The sequence below is a fragment of the Lipotes vexillifer genome, unplaced genomic scaffold, assembly GCF_000442215.2.
Source record: "Lipotes vexillifer unplaced genomic scaffold, Lipotes_vexillifer_v1.1 scaffold591, whole genome shotgun sequence".
NCBI classification, from domain to species: domain Eukaryota; kingdom Metazoa; phylum Chordata; class Mammalia; order Artiodactyla; family Lipotidae; genus Lipotes; species Lipotes vexillifer.
The window spans coordinates 108,428-129,144 of record NW_006791954.1 but is presented as its reverse complement, the minus strand read 5'-3'; the positions used below and the strand labels follow the sequence as shown (position 1 = coordinate 129,144).

Genomic DNA, 20,717 nt, shown 5'->3' with positions numbered 1-20,717 from the left:
CAGTCCCTGGTTTGGGAAGTAAGATCCTACAAGCCACATAGTGCAGCCAATCAATCAATCAATCAATCAATATAAAGAAAGAAAGAAGTTTCACATGAACAAGAAATAACATAACATCTGAATCATTATATATGTCTTTTGCAGCTTGTTTGCTACAGCAACTAGAGTTACCTTAACTCATACATTAGCTTGTAAACACACATTAAAAACCTTCTAAAAGGCATTCTAAATTATCAAAGGCGTGTCACTTCGTAGTGCTTAAGAATAGTTTATATCTTTGTTATTCTGGATGATTTTCTGAATGTTGTTTTGGCCATTATTTCCTCCAACCTAACATCTCCAGCAAGTATCCTGACAGAAATTATCTATGTCTTCCCACATTTCATGTTTTCTTTATCTGTACTGTGATTCTGAATATTAGTATTATATTTTTAGGTATATGAGTTAACCACCAAGATCATATAAAACAAATTCAGAACCTCTCACTCTTTTCTTAAAATATTTACATCAGTACAACAACACAGTCAATGGACTCAAGTTTTCTCAAGGCCTAAGTCACATGAGATGGCATAGTGTTCTGAAAAGTACCTTTAAATGCTGGGAAAAGCCTTATCTTCAAAGTCCTGTATGCCACCCAGTAATCAGTAAGGGGAAAAGAAAAGAGAAGTAGAAGGGAAGGGAAAGTTGGGAAAGAAAGGCCCACCAGGGCAAAGATGGTAGACATCCCCCAAAACCTCAAGTATCATAAAGTTAACTTATACCTACACTGTTGTATTATATCTGAAATGTTTAAACAAGAAAAGATCGTTTCTTGTTTAATAGTTCCCATGTGAACCCAAACCTCAAAATGATCTCAGGAAAAATCCTCAAATCATATGATTTTACTCAAACTAGCTACAACCCGAGATTAACTTGAAATAAACAAGATTCTGCTCATCCTTCCTATCCCCAAACAACAGATAATCTGCCAATTTTTTTAAGCTGCTAATATTCTAGGGAGAAAAAATAATCAAACAAATCAAGGCATTGAAAACAATAAGGGGGTAGGGGGAAAGATAAAAGAAGAATCAAAAGACTAATTCAAAATGTTCCCCTTATAATAGCTAATGAAGATACTTCAGCCTCATTTTAAATGCTCTTTCTTTCCATTCATCTTTCCAAAGAGCAAGAGGATATGATTACAGGAAGAGCCACCTGCTCTACCTGCTCAAAATCAGAGCTTACCTCCTTAGATTGATGGCCTTTGCCAAGTTTGGAACACCTTCCATCTCTGTTGTCTTCTGCCCCATCAGACTGCTGATAAGCCTATGGGGGGAAGAAAGAGAAACAGACCTTCTAGAATGCCATATCCAACTCGTTATTTGCCTTCTCAAAAGGAATCATCAATTCTTACTAATCGAGGAAGGCAGACAATCCAACTGTTACTTGGCCTCAGAAGATTGACATTGGTCTTTCAGAAGCTTTCCTTAAACAATTTAGCATCAAACGTCTCAACAGGTAAGCAAGAATCAAGTGCTCACTTAAGAGCAAATAAATCACAGACACAACCACATCAAAACAACAATAAAAACCTCTGCTCTGCCAACTAAGTCCTTCACCATGTCCCTAAACTTAAAAAGATTTTTCAGACAGACATTATATGCCACCTGAAGTCTATGTAGGGAGAGTCCATGCTTTCCCTCAGCACATATTCCTATGTATCACCTTCACGGTCAAGAAATACTTCCTCATGATCAACCAAAAACAACAAATTCATTTTCCCTGATTTAATCTTGCAAATTTACAAAAAACCAACTTGGTATCTTCCTTACTCATTCCTTTGTTTGAAGAATAACCAAATCACTCATGTTTATTCTGTTCTCTAAGCTAAATCACCATCAATCCTTTAACTCTTACTCATAAAATTAATTTTCCATGAAACCTTTAGTTCTAGATATTAATTAGGAACTACAACCTTAAGTTTCTCAGTAAACAACAGTAGACTTCAGAAATGAACAGTCCAAATACAGATAATAAATCATAAAACAGGTCTGAAGACCACATAGATATTACCTAATGAAGCAGAAGTAATAAAATGTTAGTGTTTGCATAAATTATCTTGTGCCCAATTATCTGCTTTCCCTCTCATACACAAGCTCTTTAAAAAAAATTCTTGGGCTTCCCTGGTGGCACAGTGGTTAAGAATCTGCCTGCCAATGCAGGCGACACGGGTTCAAGCCCTGGTCCAGGAAGATACCACATGGCATGGAGCAACTAAGCTCTGCCCCATAACTACTGAGCCTGCACTCTAGAGCCCATAAGCCACAACTACTGAGCCCACGTGCCACAACTACTGAAGCTCACGTGCCTAGAGCCCATGCTCCACAACAAAAGAAGCCACCGCAATGAGAAGCCCGCGCACTGCAAGGAAGAGTAGCCCCCGCTCGCAGCAACTAGAGAAAGCCCGCGCGCAGCAACAAAGACGCAACGCAGCCAAAAAAAAAAAAAAAAATCCTTACATAGTTTATTAAATATACAGATATTCTTAATATCGCAAAGATATTAGATTCAAGTTAAATGAACTAAAAAACTAACTTTCTATATAACGAATTTTATTTTTGTAACTTTTTAAAATAAGGAGATGGAAATCTGAATCTCAAGCTGCCTTAATAAGAAGTATGCTTTCAACAAAAATATAAATCATCAGTTGTCTACTTTCATCATTCTAAAAATAATGTAGAAAGGGACTGCCTCTTGACAAGATAAAATTAAAATGAAAGAAGCAACCTATTACAGTATTATGGAAATTCTGAGAGTATTAACATTCTTTGCCAATTGCAAAGTACAGTAAAGGAGTTAATAAAGCTTTTTATTTGCCTGAAGGTATTTTTTAAAATAAGTTAAAAAATAGTGACAGAAAATATTTAGGCCCTCTCAACTATTAACTTTGGTGTGAAGCTACACCTGTTAACTGAAAAAGATTATTTTTGTTCTGTGTTGTGAAAATTCTCAATTTATCAATCACATCACTAACACAGCCCTTGCTTATAAATAACTCCCAAATCTGAAGAATGTTTTAAGCCATTTATTCCTTTAAAATTAAAAACATGTTTATGATTATACTACCTTCCCATTATTTTCCATTATTTTCTAATGGTGTGCTAATTCTTATGACCAAAAAGGAGAGTTTTCCTTCCAATAATGTGTTTCAAGGTAAAGGCTTGAAGGTATTTTATTAGACTAAAATCTATACTAAGTTTAAAAAGCAAATGAATGTTATATGGGAGATGGGAAGTGTAGAAAAGTCAGAGTATAAAACTCTAGCACAAATGTCTTCAGGTGTCAAAAATATTTTTCCATTTAACTTATTTATTTGGCTGCGTTGGATCTTCATTGCTGCTTGCGGGCTTTCTCTAGTTGCAGCGAGTGGGGGCTACTCTTCGTTGCGGAGCTCACGCTTCTCACTGTGGTGGCTTCTCTTGCTGCAGAGCACGGCCTCTAGGCCCACAGGCTTCAGTAGTTGTGGCTCGTGGGCTCCAGAGCACAGGCTCAGTATTTGTGACACATGGGCTTAGTTGCTCCGTGGCATGTGGCATCTTCCCAGACCACAGCTCGAACCCGTGTCCCCTGCACTGGCAGGAGGATTCTTAACCACTGAGCCACTAGGGAAGTCCCCATTTAATTTTTAAAAATGGATTTTCATTCAAAGGAAGAAAGGGCAGATTCAGAGATTATTTAAGTAGCTTAAAATCACTGCCATCTAAATCTTGCCATCTTCTCCACAATTCAAGGAAAAGGTCATCTCTTATAAACTCAAGTAGCTTGAGGGCAACAGAATTCTCCCAAGAGAAAATCCAATAGACAATAAATGGTTTTCTACATCAGCTCTGGGTGCTCATATGTTGTAAATAATGATTCAAATTCATAAGTTATGATAAATGATGTGGAACTTGCTACAACTTCCTTCTCCAATTCTGTTCATATAAAAAATGACCAAACACTACTAAACACCAAGAACCACTACGATGTTCATATTCCTTGCCCTACCTCTGTAACTATATCTGAAGAAAATTACCAAAAGAGGGCAATCTACAGGTGCGAAAAAATACTCACTGTAATATGATTCACTACACTGGAAAAAATGTCCAACCAACCAACAGAAATTTTTGAGTTTTTTGAAAAATTCGCCTATATTTGTTTTTACCAATTCACTCATTCCTTAATTCCACAAAGGATTTGAGATAGTTTTCAAGAACATATCTTAACAATTCACTATATATGTATAAAATGTGGAACAGAAAAAAAACCATTTAAATATGCCACCCAAGTAAGGTCCAAACCAGTTATGGTTGTACTGCAAAATTTGTTCTGAGTTTCTGAGTAGCCAAGTTAAAAAAACAAAGTAGCCATTAAATAATTCTCATTAGAGAAAAGGAGAAAGCACACACAGTTCCTCAGGGAAAACAAGAATTGTTAATAGATGGCATAGCTTCTGGATGATGGGTGTTGACACATTTAAAAAATAAAGATTATACAATAAGGAAAATACTTATGATAATGTTAAAGGAAAGATGCAAAATTATATATACGCTCTGCAGTGATATAAAAGCATGGTACATATGGAAAAGATGAGACGGTCATACACGTAACCTTTTTCCCCACAAAACTATGATTTCTTTGACTGTAATGACCATATCATATTCTTCTGTGCCAAAACCGTGCCGAGAGGCTGAATGCTGGGCAGATAGTAGTAGTTTTTTATTTTTAACATATTAAAATGTCTGTATTAACTTAAGATAGTATTTGGCTTACAAGAATAGAAATAATCAGTATATAACAGAAATAATGAATATAAAAAGTATTTTCTGATGAAAAACTCATTGCTGCCACACTATGAATGGCCAGGTTGATTGCTTACACCTTACATAGCTGAAAAGCACTAAGGGCCTCAATCCACAACTTCCTTATTCCACTCCACATATATTTCAGATTCTTCCTTAAGGCTTACAAGATGTTAACTACCAAGAAGTATTACTATTATACCCAGATAAGGAACAATATGTGGCCTTTTAAAACTTGCTTTATTTATGTTAGAAAAGCCAAAATAATTCTTATGTAGTTCAAATTTTGAAAAGAGAGCAAACAGAAATCTCCAAAATCAAACATGACCATAAAATTATAACAAATTTTTTATATCATCAAAAATTTAAAAATCATACCACAACAACCTGATAGATTCCATATTATTAAAAGCTGTCAAGTGTGTTCTTTAATTCAGTTCCTATTTCTTGACTTTTCTTGCTTCTCAAATAGCAAGTAACTACAACCAAAATTTCCCCTTTTAACATAAGAAGTAGGCCAAAGCAGAACTTGGACTTTCATTGTGACTGCTTTTTAAAAGGGATATGTGCCCTAAAACACATCAATCAGAACTGACAGTCTTTTAAAGTTAAAGACTCTAACATATTTATAAAAACAAACATGGAAATTGGACGATATTGTTATCATACGGTACTCAAAAAATAGTACTAAACACAAAAAACTGCACGCATCCTTCCTCTCTATAGGTATCATCATCAGTAATTTCTTTGGCCTTAAATGCTTATTTAAATACAGATGTTCAGAACACTAAAAATCACATTTAAAACATTTAAAAAGTTAAAAAAAAAATGTTGGGTTACAATAAATCTAATAAAAATCACTATACAGTCTTAAAAAAACAAAATTACAATATTAAAGTCCAGATATTCTGTATCCTATTATACAAAAAAAGAATTAATATACTCTGACATACATCCATTTAAATATGTTTTCATCTTTTAAAAAAATATATTCCCAGTCCCGTTTTTCCAATAGGATAGGGCACTGATGATACTTAAAGATTACCTCCTACCACCACCTTTTTAAAAAATAAAGGGGCTTTGATTCATATTGGAGATCTGGGGAAGGGAAAACTAAGGTGGTAAAATGAAAAAAGTCAAACTATTTCCACCACCACCCCAATTTTTTTCAGATGTTTAAAATGTGGTAAAATAAAGACTCAGAAGAAAATTTTTAGATATATTTAGATTTCATATTATATTCATTTAGAAAAAAATAGAAGAGCGAGGAAAACAATTAGATGGAAAAGAGAAAAAGATTCCAAGGTATCAAAGGAGAAGGGAGTAAGTTCCAAAGCATAAATGAAAGGAGACTCATTATAGCATTAGCTCATGGACCAAGAGACTATCAGCTTTGTGCATCTCAACGGTCAATTCTGATTAAACACAGTTTTAAGTTAACTGTTACTTAGACAAGAAGATTTATTTCAAAATGGAATAGCAGGGGGAAAAATGGGGATAGCAGACATCCAGGGGGAGAAATTCTTGAGAGAATATTCTATTAATAACAAAAATAAAGTTCTCAGATCAAATATAGCTCAAGACCATATCCAATACTTGGTGAGTAATTTACTCATCCCTTCCATAGAGAATTATCAATTATTTTTAAATGACACCTTATTTTTAAAAAATTATTTTGAATTAAAATAGGAAACATGGTAATCAGTACTTCTGAAAGAGAAATGAGAGAATGGACACCAAAGAACATGACAATTCCAAAAAAGTAGGTATGACTCATTGGACTGGAAAACGATCTTAATTTAAAAAGCTACTATATCAAGTACAAGGTAATTCTTCCTTTAATATTTCCTATCATAGAAGCAGATTATTTAGTGCATCAAAAGATTCTAGAAAAGGAGTTCCTTTCTAAGTCAAAAGAAAATTTCCTTATCCAAAACCTGATACTCCTCAGAAGCCAAGAGGTAAACGTACTTGGTACAAGAATGAGGTTGGTTCTGTCACAACTGCACCTTTAGTGTTTTGTTCTAAAATACTATAGTCCCTGATATGAAAACGCAATCAAGTTAGGATTCACTGTTAACAAAGGCAGGGTACAGCACTCTAGGTATCTACACACCTAAAAGAACAAAGACATGACACAGGCTCATTTTGTCTCACTCTGGTGGCCTTCCATTACCAAATATCCATTGGCTCCCTTCTGTGACATCTGTCTAACAGCCATTTGAGTTCTCCTTGAATTCTAGAATGCCTAAACTCCAGATTCCCAGTGATTCTAGGTTTTAGCTCTATTGGACTCTTCCAGAGTCCTAAAGGGAGCAGCCAGTTATCATACACACTCTAAGCCTGGTAGTGAAGGTTATCCTTCATGAATGCCAGTCCTTTCACAGCAGGTGTCACTATGTAACCTTCATGGGTGGTGTGGGAAGAGTAACTGCGGGCCATCTAGAAGTTTACAATCCTGGGAGGGAAAACTGGAGAGTGATCTGCCTGAATCAAACACGAAAATATGCCATAAAGTTTCTTTTTTGAATTTTAACTTAATTAGGTCTGCTTTCATTAGACAAAAAGGGGAAGAAGTCCTTGGAATTTGAAACAATAACTATATTTGAATCAAGAATATATGAAATTATATTAAAAATGAAATGGCTCTGAAAAACATCATTCTAGTCCCCTCAATGTCCTTGGTTTTCCATAAGAAAGGAATGAAAAAGAATTCAGTAATTTTTTTATACATACTTCAAAGCTAAAGTTTCTCTTACATTTTTAAACTGCAAAACAACACAGAAACCAGTGGAACTTTTAACACCCCAGAATTCCTGCACAATGGATACAGCATAATGTTAACTACTACACAATGTAAGCTACAAACAAAAGCTGAGAGCTAAACTGAAGAGAGTCCTATAGGTGTCTGACTTAGTCATTTCTGCAGACATGGGTACCACATGAAAATGTGAACAAAAAAGAATAAACCAAGCTCCCAGGTCTCACTCTTGAGTGTGGGGTGACAATTCCAAGCATATATCTGGAACTGTAGTCACATGTCAGGATGAGTCATTCCACTCTTTAACATATTTTACTTACTCTGGTCAGCATAGTTTTTGGCCTTGAGTTCAAGTTGTCTTGTTTGAGATTCTAAAGATTCCACTCTGGTCTGTAAATCCTTTTTTTCCTGTTCTTGAGAGTCTTCAAATTCGATGAATTTCTAATAAAGAAGAAAAATACATTATTTTCATCAGATAAATGAAAATTTTTTAACATTATAAACCCCTGTGTTTCTTGGTATCAAGAATCACAACTTGGCATTAACTACACAAGAAGATCTCAGAATCATGAACTTAGGTTGATTTTTAGTTTCTCTATAAAAATTAAGGTTTAGGGGACTTCTCTGGTGGTCCAGTGGTTGAGACTCCATGCTTCCATTGCAGGGGACACAGGTTCGACCCCTGGTAAAGGGAACTAAGATCCCACATGCTGTACAGCACAGCCAAAAAATTAAAAAACATAAGTCAAATTTTCATATACACAGGAACCAGTTCTGAACCCTTTATTTGGATTTACTGTTCAATTTGTCTTTGTGCGAGTAAATATAGTACTACCTCATTGACTACAGGTTTTAATGTCTTGATTTACGGTAGAAAAAAGCCCCTATGTTATTCTTCATCTATTTTAGCCCATCTTAGCCCTTTACTATTCTATAATTATTTTAGAATGAGATTTTCAAGTTCTATGAAACCTTTTGTGATTTTGATTCAAGCTGTATTAAATCTATAGATCAACTGGGGATGAATAATAATGTTCCCTTCAAAAACATGGCATATCTCTACATCTACATTTATTTTGATATTTATTACTACATTTAAAGGATTTTCTATATCTTTCCACATAAAAGCTTTGTACATCTCTTGTTAGATTTCTTCTTAGGTTATCTTACATCTTTTGTTCCCATTTTAAATAGTAACTAATTTTAAATGATATTTCTATTTCTTTCTGGTGTATGAAATTAATCTTTTATGTTTATTTTGTACCTAGAAATTTTGCTAGAATCTTATTATTCTATTTTTTTAAGTTTAATTTTTTTTTTTCAACCCAAAAAAAAAAAAAAAAAAAAAAGTAATAATTAAGGTTTAAAATCTCCAAATAGAGAAGGGAAAAGATGACAAAATAATATTTATGAAAGTGTTTCCACTTCATTATAACAGGCATTCCAAAGAAAATACAGAGATTGGTTAAAGATGGCGGAGTAGAAGGACGTGCTCTCACTCCCTCTCACAAGAACACCACAATCACAACTAACTGCTGAACAATCATCAACAGGAAGACACTGGAACTCACCAAAAAAGATACCCCACATCCAAAGACAAAGGAGAAGCCACAATGAGACGGTAGGAGGGGTGCAATCACAGTAAAATCAAATCCCATAACTGCTGGGTGGGTGACTCACAGACTGGAGAACACTTAGACCACAGAAGTCCACCCACTGGAGTGAAGGTTCTGAGCCCCACGTCAGGCTTCCCAACCTGGGGGTCCGGCAACAGGAGGAGGAATTCCTAGAGAAACAGACTTTGAAGCCTAGTGGGAATTGATTGCAGGACTTCGACAGGACTGGGGGTAACAGAGACTCCACTCTTGGAGGGCACACACAAAATAGTGTGTGCATCGAGACCCAGGGGAAGGAGCAGTGACCCCAGGGGAGACTGAACCAGACCTACCTGGTAGTGTTGGAGGGTCTCCTGCAGAGGCAGGGAGTGGCTGTGTGTCACCATGAGGACAAGGACACTGGCAGCAGAAGTTCTGGGAAGTACTCCTTGGCATGAGCCCTCCCAGAGTCTGCCCTTAGCCCCACCAAAGAGCCAGGGTATACTCCAGTGTTGGGTCGCCTCAGGCCAAACAACCAACAGAGAGGAAACTCAGCCCCACCCATCAGCAAACAAGTGGATTAAAGTTTTACTGAGCTCTGCCCATCAAAGGAACAGCCAGCTCTACCCACCACCACTCCCTCCCATCAGGAAACTTGCACAAGCCTCTTAGATAGCCTCATCCACTAGAGGGCAGACAGCAGAAGCAAGAAGAACTACAATCCTGCAGCCTGTGGAACAAAAACCACATCCACAGAAAGGTAGACAAGATGAAAAGGCAGAGGGCTATGCACCAGATGAAGGAACAAGATAAAACCCCAGAAAAACAACTAAATGAAGTGGAGATAGGCAAGCTTCCAGAAAAAGAATTCAGAATAATGAGAGTGAAGATGATCCAGGACCTTGGAAAATGAATGAAGGCAAAGATCAAGAAGATGCAAGAAATGTTTAACAAAGATCTAGAAGAATTAAAGAACAAACAAGCAGAGATGAACAATACAGTAACTGAAATGAAAAATACACTAGAATGAATCAATAGCAGAATAACTGAGGCAGAAAAACGGATAAGTGACCTGGAAGACAGAATGATGGAATTCACTGCTGCGGAGCAGAATAAAGAAAAAAGAATGAAAAGAAATGAAGACAGCCTAAGAGGCCTCTGGGACAACATTAAACGCAACAACATTCGCATTATAGGGGTCCCAGAAAGAGAAGAGAGAGAGAAAGGACCCAAGAAAATATTTGAAGAGATTATAGTCGAAAACTTCCCTAACATGGGAAAGAAAATAGCCCCCCAGGAAATAGTCCAGGAAGTGCAGAGAGACCCATACAGGACAAACCCAAGGAGAAACACGTCGAGACACATTGTAATCAAATTGGCAAAAATTAAAGGCAAAGAAAAATTATTGAAAGCAGCAAGGGAAAAATGACAAATAACATAAAGGGAACTCCCATAAGGTTAACAGCTGATTTCTCAGCAGAAACGCTACAAGCCAGAAGGGAGTGGCATGATATACTTAAAGTGATGAAAGGGAAGAACCTACAACCAAGATTACTCTACCCGGCAAGGATCTCATTCAGATTCGATGAAGAAATCAAAAGCTTTACAGACAAGCAAAAGCTAAGAGAATTCAGCACCACCAAACCAGCACTACAACAAATGCTAAAGGAACTTCTCTAAGTGGGAAACACAGGAGAAGAAAAGGAGCTACAAAAACAAACCCAAAACAGTTAAGAAAATGGAATAGGAACATACATATCGATAATTACCTTAAATGGGAATGGATTAAATGCTCCAACCAAAAGACAAAGGCTGGCTGAATGGATACAAAAATAAGACCCATATATATGCTGTCTACAAGAGACCCACTTCAAACCTAGGGACACATTCAGACTGAAACTGACGGGATGGAGAAAATATTCCATGCAAATGGAAATAAAAAGAAAGCTGGAGTAGCAATACTCATATCAGATAAAACAGACTTTAAAATAAAGAATGTTACAAGAGACGAGGAAGGACACTACATAATGATCAAGGGATCAATCCAGGAAGAAGATATAACAATTATAAATATATAGGCACCCAACACAGGAGCACCTCAATATATAAGGCAACTGCTAACGGCTCTAAAAGAGGAAATCGACAATAACACAATAACAGTGGGGGACTTTTAACACCTCACTAACACCATTGGACAGATCATCCAAACAGAAAATTAATAAGGAAACATAAGCTTTAAATGACACAATAGACCAGATACATTTAATTGATATTTATAGGACATTCCATCCAAAAACAGATTACACTTTCTTCTCAAGTGTGCATGGGACATTCTCCAGGATAGATCATATCTTGGGTCACAAATCAAGCCTCAGTAAATTTAAGAAAACTGAAATCATATCAAGCATCTTTTCTGACCACAATGCTACGAGATTAGAAATGAATTACAGGGAAAAAAACGTAAAAAACAAAAACACATGGAGGCTAAACAATATGTTACTAAATAACCAAGAGATCACTGAAGAAATCAAAGACGAAATCGAAAAATACCTAGAGACAAATGACAATGAAAACGCGATGATCCAAAACCTATAGGATGCAGCAAAAGCAGTTCTAAGACGGAAGTTTATAGCTATACAAGCCTACCTCACGAAACAAGAAACATCTCAAATAAACAATCTAACGTTATATCTAAAGGAACTAGAGAAAGAAAAACAAACAGAACCCAAAGTTAGCAGAAGGAAAGAAATCATAAAGATCAGAGCAGATATAAATGAAACAGAAACAAAGAAAACAACAGCAAAGATCAATAAAACTAAAAGCTGGTTCTTTGAGAAGATAAACTTGATAAACCATTAGCCAGACTCATCAAGAAAAAGAGGGAGAGGACTCAAATCAATAAAATTAGAAATGAAAACGGAGAAGTTACAACGGACACCGCAGAAATACAAGCATCCTAAGAGACTACTACAAGCAACTCTATGCCAATAAAATAGACAACAGGGAAGAAATGGACAAATTTTTAGAAAGGTATAACCTTCCAAGATTGAACCAAGAAGAAACAGAAAATATGAACAGACCAATCACAAGTAATGAAATTGAAACTGTGATTAAAAATCTTCCAACAGGGCTTCCCTGGTGGCGTAGTGGTTGAGAGTCTGCCTGCCAATGCAGGGGACACGGGTTCGTGCCCTGGTCCAGGAAGATCCCACATGCCACGGAGCGGCTGAGGCCGTGAGCCATGGCCGCTGAGCTTGCGCATCCAGAGCCTGTGCTCTGCGGCGGAAGAGGCCACAACAGTGAGAGGCCCACGTACCATAAAAAAAAAAAAATTAATGCACAGAAATCTTTTGCATTCCTATACACTAATGATGAAAAATCTGAAAGAGAAATTAAGGGAACACTCCCATTTACCATTGCAACAAAAGAATAAAATACCTAGGAATAAACCTACCTATGGAGACAAAAGACCTGTATGCAGAAAACTATAAAACACTGATGAAAGAAATTAAAGAGGATACCAACAGATGGAGAGATATACCATGTTCTCGGATTGGAAGAATCAATATTGTGAAAATGACTATACTATCCAAAGCAATCTACAGATTCACTGCAATTCCTATCAAATTACCAATGGCATTTTTCACAGAACTAGAACAAAAAACCTTAAAGTTTGTATGGAGACACAAAAGACCCCGAATAGCCAAAGCAGTCTTGAGGGAGAAAAACAGAGCTGGAGGAATCAGACTCCCTGACTTCAGACTATACTACAAAGCTACAGTAATCAAGACAATATGGTACTGCACAAAAACAGAAATATAGATCAATGGAACAGGATAGAAAGCCCAGAGATAAACCCATGCACCTAAGGTCAACTAATCTATGAAAAGGAGGCAAGCATATACAGTGGAGAAAAGACAGTCTCTTCAATAAGTGGTGCTGGGAAAACTGGACAGCTACATGTAAAAGAATGAAATTAGAACACTCCCTAACACCACACACAAAAATAAACTCAAAATGGATTAGAGACCTAAATGTAAGACCGGACACTATAAAACTCTTAGAGGAAAACAAAGGAAGAACACTCTTTGACATAAATCACAGCAAGATCCTTTTTGACCCACCTCCTACAGTAACGGAAATAAAAACAAAAATAAACAAATGGGACCTAATGACACTTAAAAGCTTTTGCAAAGCAAAGGAAACTACAAACAAGATGAAAAGACAACCCTCAGAATGGGAGAAAATATCTGCAAACGAATCAATGGACAAAGGATTAATCTCCAAAATATACAAAGAGCTCATGCAGCTCAATATTAAAAAAACAAACAAACCAATCAAAAAATGGGCAGAAGACCTAAAGAGACATTTCTCCAAAGAGGACATACAGATGGCCAAGAAGCACATGAAAAGCTGCTCAACATCACTAATTATTAGAGAAATGCAAATCAAAACTACAGTGAGGTTATCACCTCACACCAACCTCACACCAGTTAGAATGGGCATCATCAGAAAATCTACAAACAACAAATGCTGGAGAGGGTGTGGAGAAAAGGGAACCCTGCTGCACTGTTGGAGGGAATGTAAATTGGTACAGCCACTATGGAGAACAGTATGGAGGTTCCTTAAAAAACTAAAAATAGAATTACCATATGACCCAGCAATCCCACTACTGGGCATATACCCAGAGAAAACCATAATTCAAAAAGACACATGCACCCCAATGTTCATTGCTGTGCTATTTACAATAGCCAGGTCATGGAAGCAACCTAAATGCCATCGACAGACGAATGGATAAAGACGATGTGGTACATATATGCAATGGAATATTACTCAGCCATAAAAAGGAACGAAATTGGGTCATTTGTTGAGACGTGGATGGATCTAGAGACTGTCATACAGAGTGAAGTAAGTCAGAAAGAGAAAAACAAATATCGTATGTTAACACATATATGTGGAACCTAGAAAAGTGGTACAGATGAACCGGTTTGCAGGGCAGAAGTAGAGACACAGATATAGAGAACAAAAGTATGGACACCAAGCAGGGAAAGCAGCGGGGGTGGGGTGTGGGGGAGTAGTGTGATGAATTGGGAGACTGGGATTGACATGTATACACTGAGGTGTATAAAATGGATGACTAATAAGAAACTGCTCTATAAAAAAATAAATTTTTAAAAAAGTGGAATTACTGTGTTAAAAAAATACATATACCTACTCCAAATATATAAATCCTTTAACTAGTATACTTACATATTCATCTGAGTTCAATACAGAATTTTTTACATAATTTTGTATATAATATGTAAAAGAGAAAACTAAAGGATGGAATATCAATAAATATATTTAAACGATTATTTGATTAGTGAACAGTCTTCTAAATTACCTGAACCATGTGCTAGAAATATCTCCAACAGTCAAATTTAATTTATTAAAATCATTCTCATCATGGAGAGATTATCAATAAATCTCAGTCTTCACCTTGTTTTTTCAAATTTTTATCTGCATTATTTGACAACTGATCACTTGCTCCTCCTTAAAACTTTTTTTCTTCCAATTGGGTTTTTTCCTTGTTTTCCTTCCACTTTGCTGGCTGCTCCTTCTTGGTCTTTGTTTGTTCTTCCTCTTGTCCCCACCTTCTTAACACTGGCAAGCTCAGTCCGTGGACAACTCTTTCTCTTCATTGTTTATTCTTATTCCCTGTGATCTCATCCAGTTTCAAAACTTTAAATACTAAATGAATGCTGACAACCTCCAAATTTCTAGCCCAGCCTCTAGCCCAGACCTGAATTCCAGATTTGTAATGTCCAGTTGCCTTCTGGACAACTCCATCTGAATGTCTAATAAGAACCTTAAACTTAACATGTCAAAGCCTGCTCCTCCTGGTCTTACCTAGCTCATTAAGTTACTGTGGTCAGTTGCTCAGGCCCAAAATTCTACTCATTCTCTAATACGTGATATCCAATTCAACAGCAAATCTACCTTCAGATCTGACCACTTTTCATCATCTCCATCACCATCCTGGTCTGTGCCACCATTATCTATTGCCTGGATTAGTGCAGTACCAGTAGCCTCCTAACTGGCCTCCTTACTTCCACCCTTGTACCTCTACAATGCATTTTCCATACAGTAGTTAGGGTGACCCTTTCAAAAAATCAGATCAGTGTACTCTTCTGCTTGAAATCCTCTGATTGCTCGCATTCTCCCAAAGTCCTTACCAGAGACCCCCAGGATGAATACAATCTATCATCCTCTTACTTCTTTAACATCATCTTCTACTACTCTTCCCCCAGATATCCAAATGGCTTGCTCATCCTCACCTCCTTAACATCTTTGTTCAAATGTCAGCTTTTTACTAAGACTTTTTCTGCCCATCATATTTAAAACTGCAATATGCACTCCCTACTTCCCTTCCTGCTTTTTTTCTCTATTGCACTTATCCTCATCTAACATACTATATATTTTAGTAATTTATCTTATTATCTGCCTTGCCTCACTAGAATGTAGGTTCCATGAGGGCAGGGATTTGTTTTGCTTGCTGTTGTTATTCCCAGTGCAAAGAATGATGATGGCACATAGCAGGTGCTCAAATATTTGTTAAACAAATGAATGAATACATAAATGAAAAAACTTCACAGTAAAAAAACTAAAACCCATAGAGAAAACTGTATAATTCACAAATAAACTTAGATATCACTAAATACACTCTAGTTTTAATACGAAATTTGCTGTCTATTACCTACTTTATCTGTCCTGAAACTTTTCAGTCACTGTAGAGGACATTGTTTTTTGTCTTGTACACACTGTCTTCCTTTGAGGAAATTCTCCCCAGTTTCACGCGAAATCTATTCAGTCCATGCATTTCGATTCGTGAGGACTCCATCTCCCTATGGGTGGGCATATGACCTGAACCAGACTGATCAGAGTCCTCTCTGGGACATTTGCCAGTTTTTAGGAAGAATACTACCTCTCTTGCTCTGGAATCCCAAACTCTTAAGAATCTAGCAGGCTTAAGCTGCAGAGGGACATCCTTTTCAACAGGTGGAAAAAGCATGCCTGAAAACAAAGCCAATGTTAAAGGAAAACAACAAGGGGGGGAAAACCCTAATTAAAGATACTATTTGAGTTCCTAGATTCAATATTTCCTGAGGCTGGCATTTCCCAATTGTTTTATTTTTTCAGTGACATAAACCAATAAATTCTATTTTATATAAGCTTGAGTTGGTTTCTATCACAAGAAACTAAAAGCATCCTAATATATTCAGCTACTTTCCCTCAAGAACCATTTTATTTTCTCTAGCCAATATTTTCCTTATCTTTGAAGCTTGAAACCTCCAACATCTGTAACACTGGTTCTTAATCATTTGGAGTTCCACAGGCTGATTTGGGAATGTGATATATCCATGAACCATGCTTCCCCAGAAGAAATGCCCTCACGTAACCCAAATTCTACCTACTTTTCTCAGAGGCTCAGAGACCGTTTAAGCCCTTCCACAAACCCCACATTTAGCACCCCTGCTCTCTACTTTTCTGTAAAAATATTCCATATTTCTCATTGTTTATTTTTTGTAGAATATTAATCTAAAAATGATTACATAAAGAAGGAGTAAAGGTTATAGTTAATGTAAAAAAAGAGGTAAACTTGACAAATCATTCATTCACTTAAGAAATGACTACTTTAAAACGGAGAAGGGTGGGATTCCCTGGCGGCTCAGTGGTTAAGACCACGCTACCACTGTAGGGGGCGCGGGTTCGATCCCTAGTCGGAGAACTAAGATCTTGTATGCCACGTGGCACAGCGGAAAAGAAAGAAAGAAAGAAAGAAAGAAAACGACTACTTAAACTACTTACTATGTGCCAGGCACATGGAATACGACTGTGAGTATCATACTATCCCTGCCTTCCAAGGGTGTTCACTGGCTACAAACTGAATGCAGGCAGATGATACAAAGGTTACATTGAACAGAAAAGCAGCATTATGTAACAGGATGTTGCTGATGAAGTCTGAGTAAGTTATTTCAACATTTTACCTGGGGACAGAAGCAAAGACTAAGAATTAATAAGAAAATGTAATTATTTTTTGGCCTGCTTTGAAAATGATGCTTCCTTGGCTAACGAAACTGCCATATCTGGGCAAATAACCAGAAAGTCTTATTTCGGGCTTGTGTGCTATGGATAAAATGTTGTTTTAAAGAACATACAGCACCATAAAAAGAAACGAAATTGAGCTATTTGTAATGAGGTGGATGGACCTAGAGTCTGTCATACAGAGTGAAGTAAGTCAGAAAGAGAAAAACAAATACCGTATGCTAACACATATATATGGAATTTAAGAAAAAAAAAAATGTCATGAAGAACCTAGGGGTAAGACAGGAATAAAGACACAGACCTACGAGAGAATGGACTTGAGGATATGGGGAGGGGGAAGGGTAAGCTGTGACAAAGTGAGAGAGTGGCATGGACATAGTATACACTACCAAACATAAAATAGATAGCTAGTGGGAAGCAGCCGCATAGCACAGGGAGATCAGCTCGGTGCTTTGTGACCACCTAGAGGGGTGGGATACGGAGGGTGGGAGACGCACGAGGGAAGAGATATGGGAACATAAGTATATGTATAACTGATTCACTTTGTTATAAAGCAGAAGCTAACACACCATTGTAAAGCAATTATACCCCAATAACGATGTAAAAAAAAAAAAAAGAACATACAGCAGATGTTTACCAAGTAACACCTAAAATGCTGTGCTATTAAACTCCTAACAAAACTTTTACCCCTAACAGATTGGTGGTTGCCAGGGGCAGGGAGTGGAGGTAGGGGATATGGGTGAAGGTGATCAAAGGGTACAAACTTCCACTTACAAGTCCTGGTGATATAATGCACAGCATGGTTACTATAGTTAAAAAATACTACTGTATTGTATTTTAAATGCACCTGAGAGATTGGTGCTTTTTTTTTTTTTTGCAGTACGCGGGCCTCTCACTGTTGTGGCCTCTCCCGTTGCGGAGCACAGGCTCTGGATGCGCAGGCTCAGCGGCCATGGCTTACGGGCCCAGCCGCTCCGCGGCATGTGGGATCTTCCCGGACCGGGGCACGAACCCGTGTCCCCTGCATTGGCAGGCAGACTCTCAACCACTGCGCCTCCAGGGAAGCCCTACTGTATTGTATTTGAAGGTTGCTAAGAGTAGATTTTTTCTGAAGTTCTCACCACACAAAAAAAAGTATGTGAAGTGATGGCAATGTGTTAACTAACTTTCTGTGGTAATCATTTTGCAACATATACCTTTACCAAATCAGTACGTTGTACACTTTAAACTTACACTATATGTCAATTATTTTTCCATAAAGCTAGTAAAAAATCCAACTTTACCACTATCCCGCCTTTTCAGAACTCCCTTCTGAATGATAGAAGAAATATCGTCACAGACACACAGCTTCATTTCTTAGCGACCCACTTTGGCTGCATAACAGCATGAATAATCCAAAACTATTTAGCAGTCACTATTATATGCTTACTCTTCAAGCCGACCTACACCTAGATGGTTCAAGCTTCCGCTTTTTTCACATTTTATTACTTAACGTAAATATCACCTTAAGTAAACAGGGCAAAAAGAAGAGAGATCTCTTTTTTTTCCCCAAAATGATGTGACCGTTTTTTTGGACCGGCAGGGTTATTTAACTTCAAATGGAAATCTCTTGTTTCTGCAGTTTCCCTTCACAGGAAATGACTGGAAATAATGAAAATATTCCAAAGCAAATACATAATCCCAGGCCTCTCCTTCAAGCAAATTAAAACAGATAAACTTAGAGACTTCAAAATGAACTGTTTCTCTCAAGGGTATATATGTTTTTTCCTTTCTTATTCTGAACAGTGGATCTTAAGCTTTTTGGAATCATGAACTGCTTTGAGAATCTTATGAATATAGACCTTTCCCCGAGAAAATAAATATATGAAGCAGGGAATTCCCTGGTGGTCCAGTGGTTAAGAATCTGCCTTCCAATGCACGGGACGCGGGTTCGATCCCTGGTCGGGGAACTAAGATCCCACATGCCTCGGGGCAACTAAGCCCGTGCGCTGCAACGAAGACCCTCGCAGCCAAAAATAAATAAATAAATGTGAAGAATTACAAAGTATTAAAAAATATATATGAAGCAAACTATTCATTCAATTTCAGTGCATCTTCAAGCTCTATAAGAAATCAAGAATGATTTTCCCCATTTATAAAAATTATAAATGTTGATTGTTGATTTTTAAAAATAAGTTTTTAAATTTCTCTCTTGAAAAATCCCATTTTGTTTGTTTATTTGGAGGAGGTGGGCTGCACCACGCAGCTTGCAGGATCTCATTTCCCCACCAGGGACTGAACCCGGGCCACGGCAGTGAAAGTGCCAAATCCTAACCATTAGACCACCAGGGAACTGCAGAAAATCCCAATTTTAAATGTGTATTAAATCTTGTTTGGAAATGTACAGCTGCCGCCTTCATTTAAAATGCTAATCACTATTGCACAACAAAAATAAATATGCCTCAGTTCTGATAAGGTATGTTAATAGATCACGCAGGGCACTGAAAGCCTGGTAGAATAAACACTTTTTTTTTAATATTTATTTTTTTATTTTATTTATTTATTTTTATTTTTGGCTGCGTCGGGTCTTCATTGCAGCATGCACGGCAGGATGTTTTAGTTGCAGCGTGCGGGCTCTTCATTGCAGCACGAGGGCTTCTCTCTAGTTGTGGCACACAGGTTTTCTTCTCTAGTTGTGGCGCATGGGCTCTGTAGTTTGTGGCACTCGGGCTCAGTAGTTGTGGTGCGCAGGCCCAGTTGCCCCGCGGCATGTGGGATCTTAGTTCCCCGACCAGGGATCGAACCTGCGTCCCCCGCACCAGAAGGCAGATTCTTCACCACTGGACCACCAGGGAAGTCCTGATAAACACTTCTTAACAGCCTTCAAAGAGTAATCAAGAAAAAGTAACAAATGATTGAAATTATCTAAATTGTCATCCAAGAAACATATCTGTCAAACAGGCTAGTTTTTAGCGACTGTTTTGTGAAATATCCCTGATAACACAGATAACCTTGGGAAGAGACGTTGCTATAGGGTAGGGTAACTCAAAAACACAATACTGATAATAAGTACGAAAAACTTCAGAAGATGACCTGGTTCTATATGGCACTTCGCAATAATGTGAAAGTGAGAAACATAAAAATTTAAGAAAAAGAAAATTGGAATAGAAATAGAGAAGGTGCCATGAAATTCAATCAGCTGCTAAAATAAGACTGTTAGCAGAAAAAGGTTTAGATTCCTGGTCCTAATAGGAGTCCTTTTTCCTGGGTGTGGGTTAGAGGTAGAGCATAACGGAGGTAATGAGAACTGTTCCTTTTTTCTGTTCCTAACCTTCTCATACTATAGTGAAAAAAATCAGGCAATAGCTGGCATGGATTACACTAAGTAGAAAGTTCTCCAACAAGCCTTTCTACTTCTCTTCTATACTCAGAGATCCTAGGCGGGCTAGTTAGCATATGTTAGTACTGCTGAACCAC

At 37.3% G+C, this 20,717-nt stretch overlaps 1 protein-coding gene across 1 annotated transcript in view; it reads right to left on the bottom strand.

Moving 5' to 3' along the window:
* The window catches only part of SPAG9 (sperm associated antigen 9), a 143,918-nt gene that overhangs the window by 88,786 nt on the left and 34,415 nt on the right, over positions 1-20,717 (bottom strand). The window contains exon 2 of the mRNA XM_007465223.1: positions 7,902-8,022. Coding sequence (XP_007465285.1) covers positions 7,902-8,022 — 121 coding nt within the window. The remainder of the gene's footprint in view (positions 1-7,901; positions 8,023-20,717) is intronic.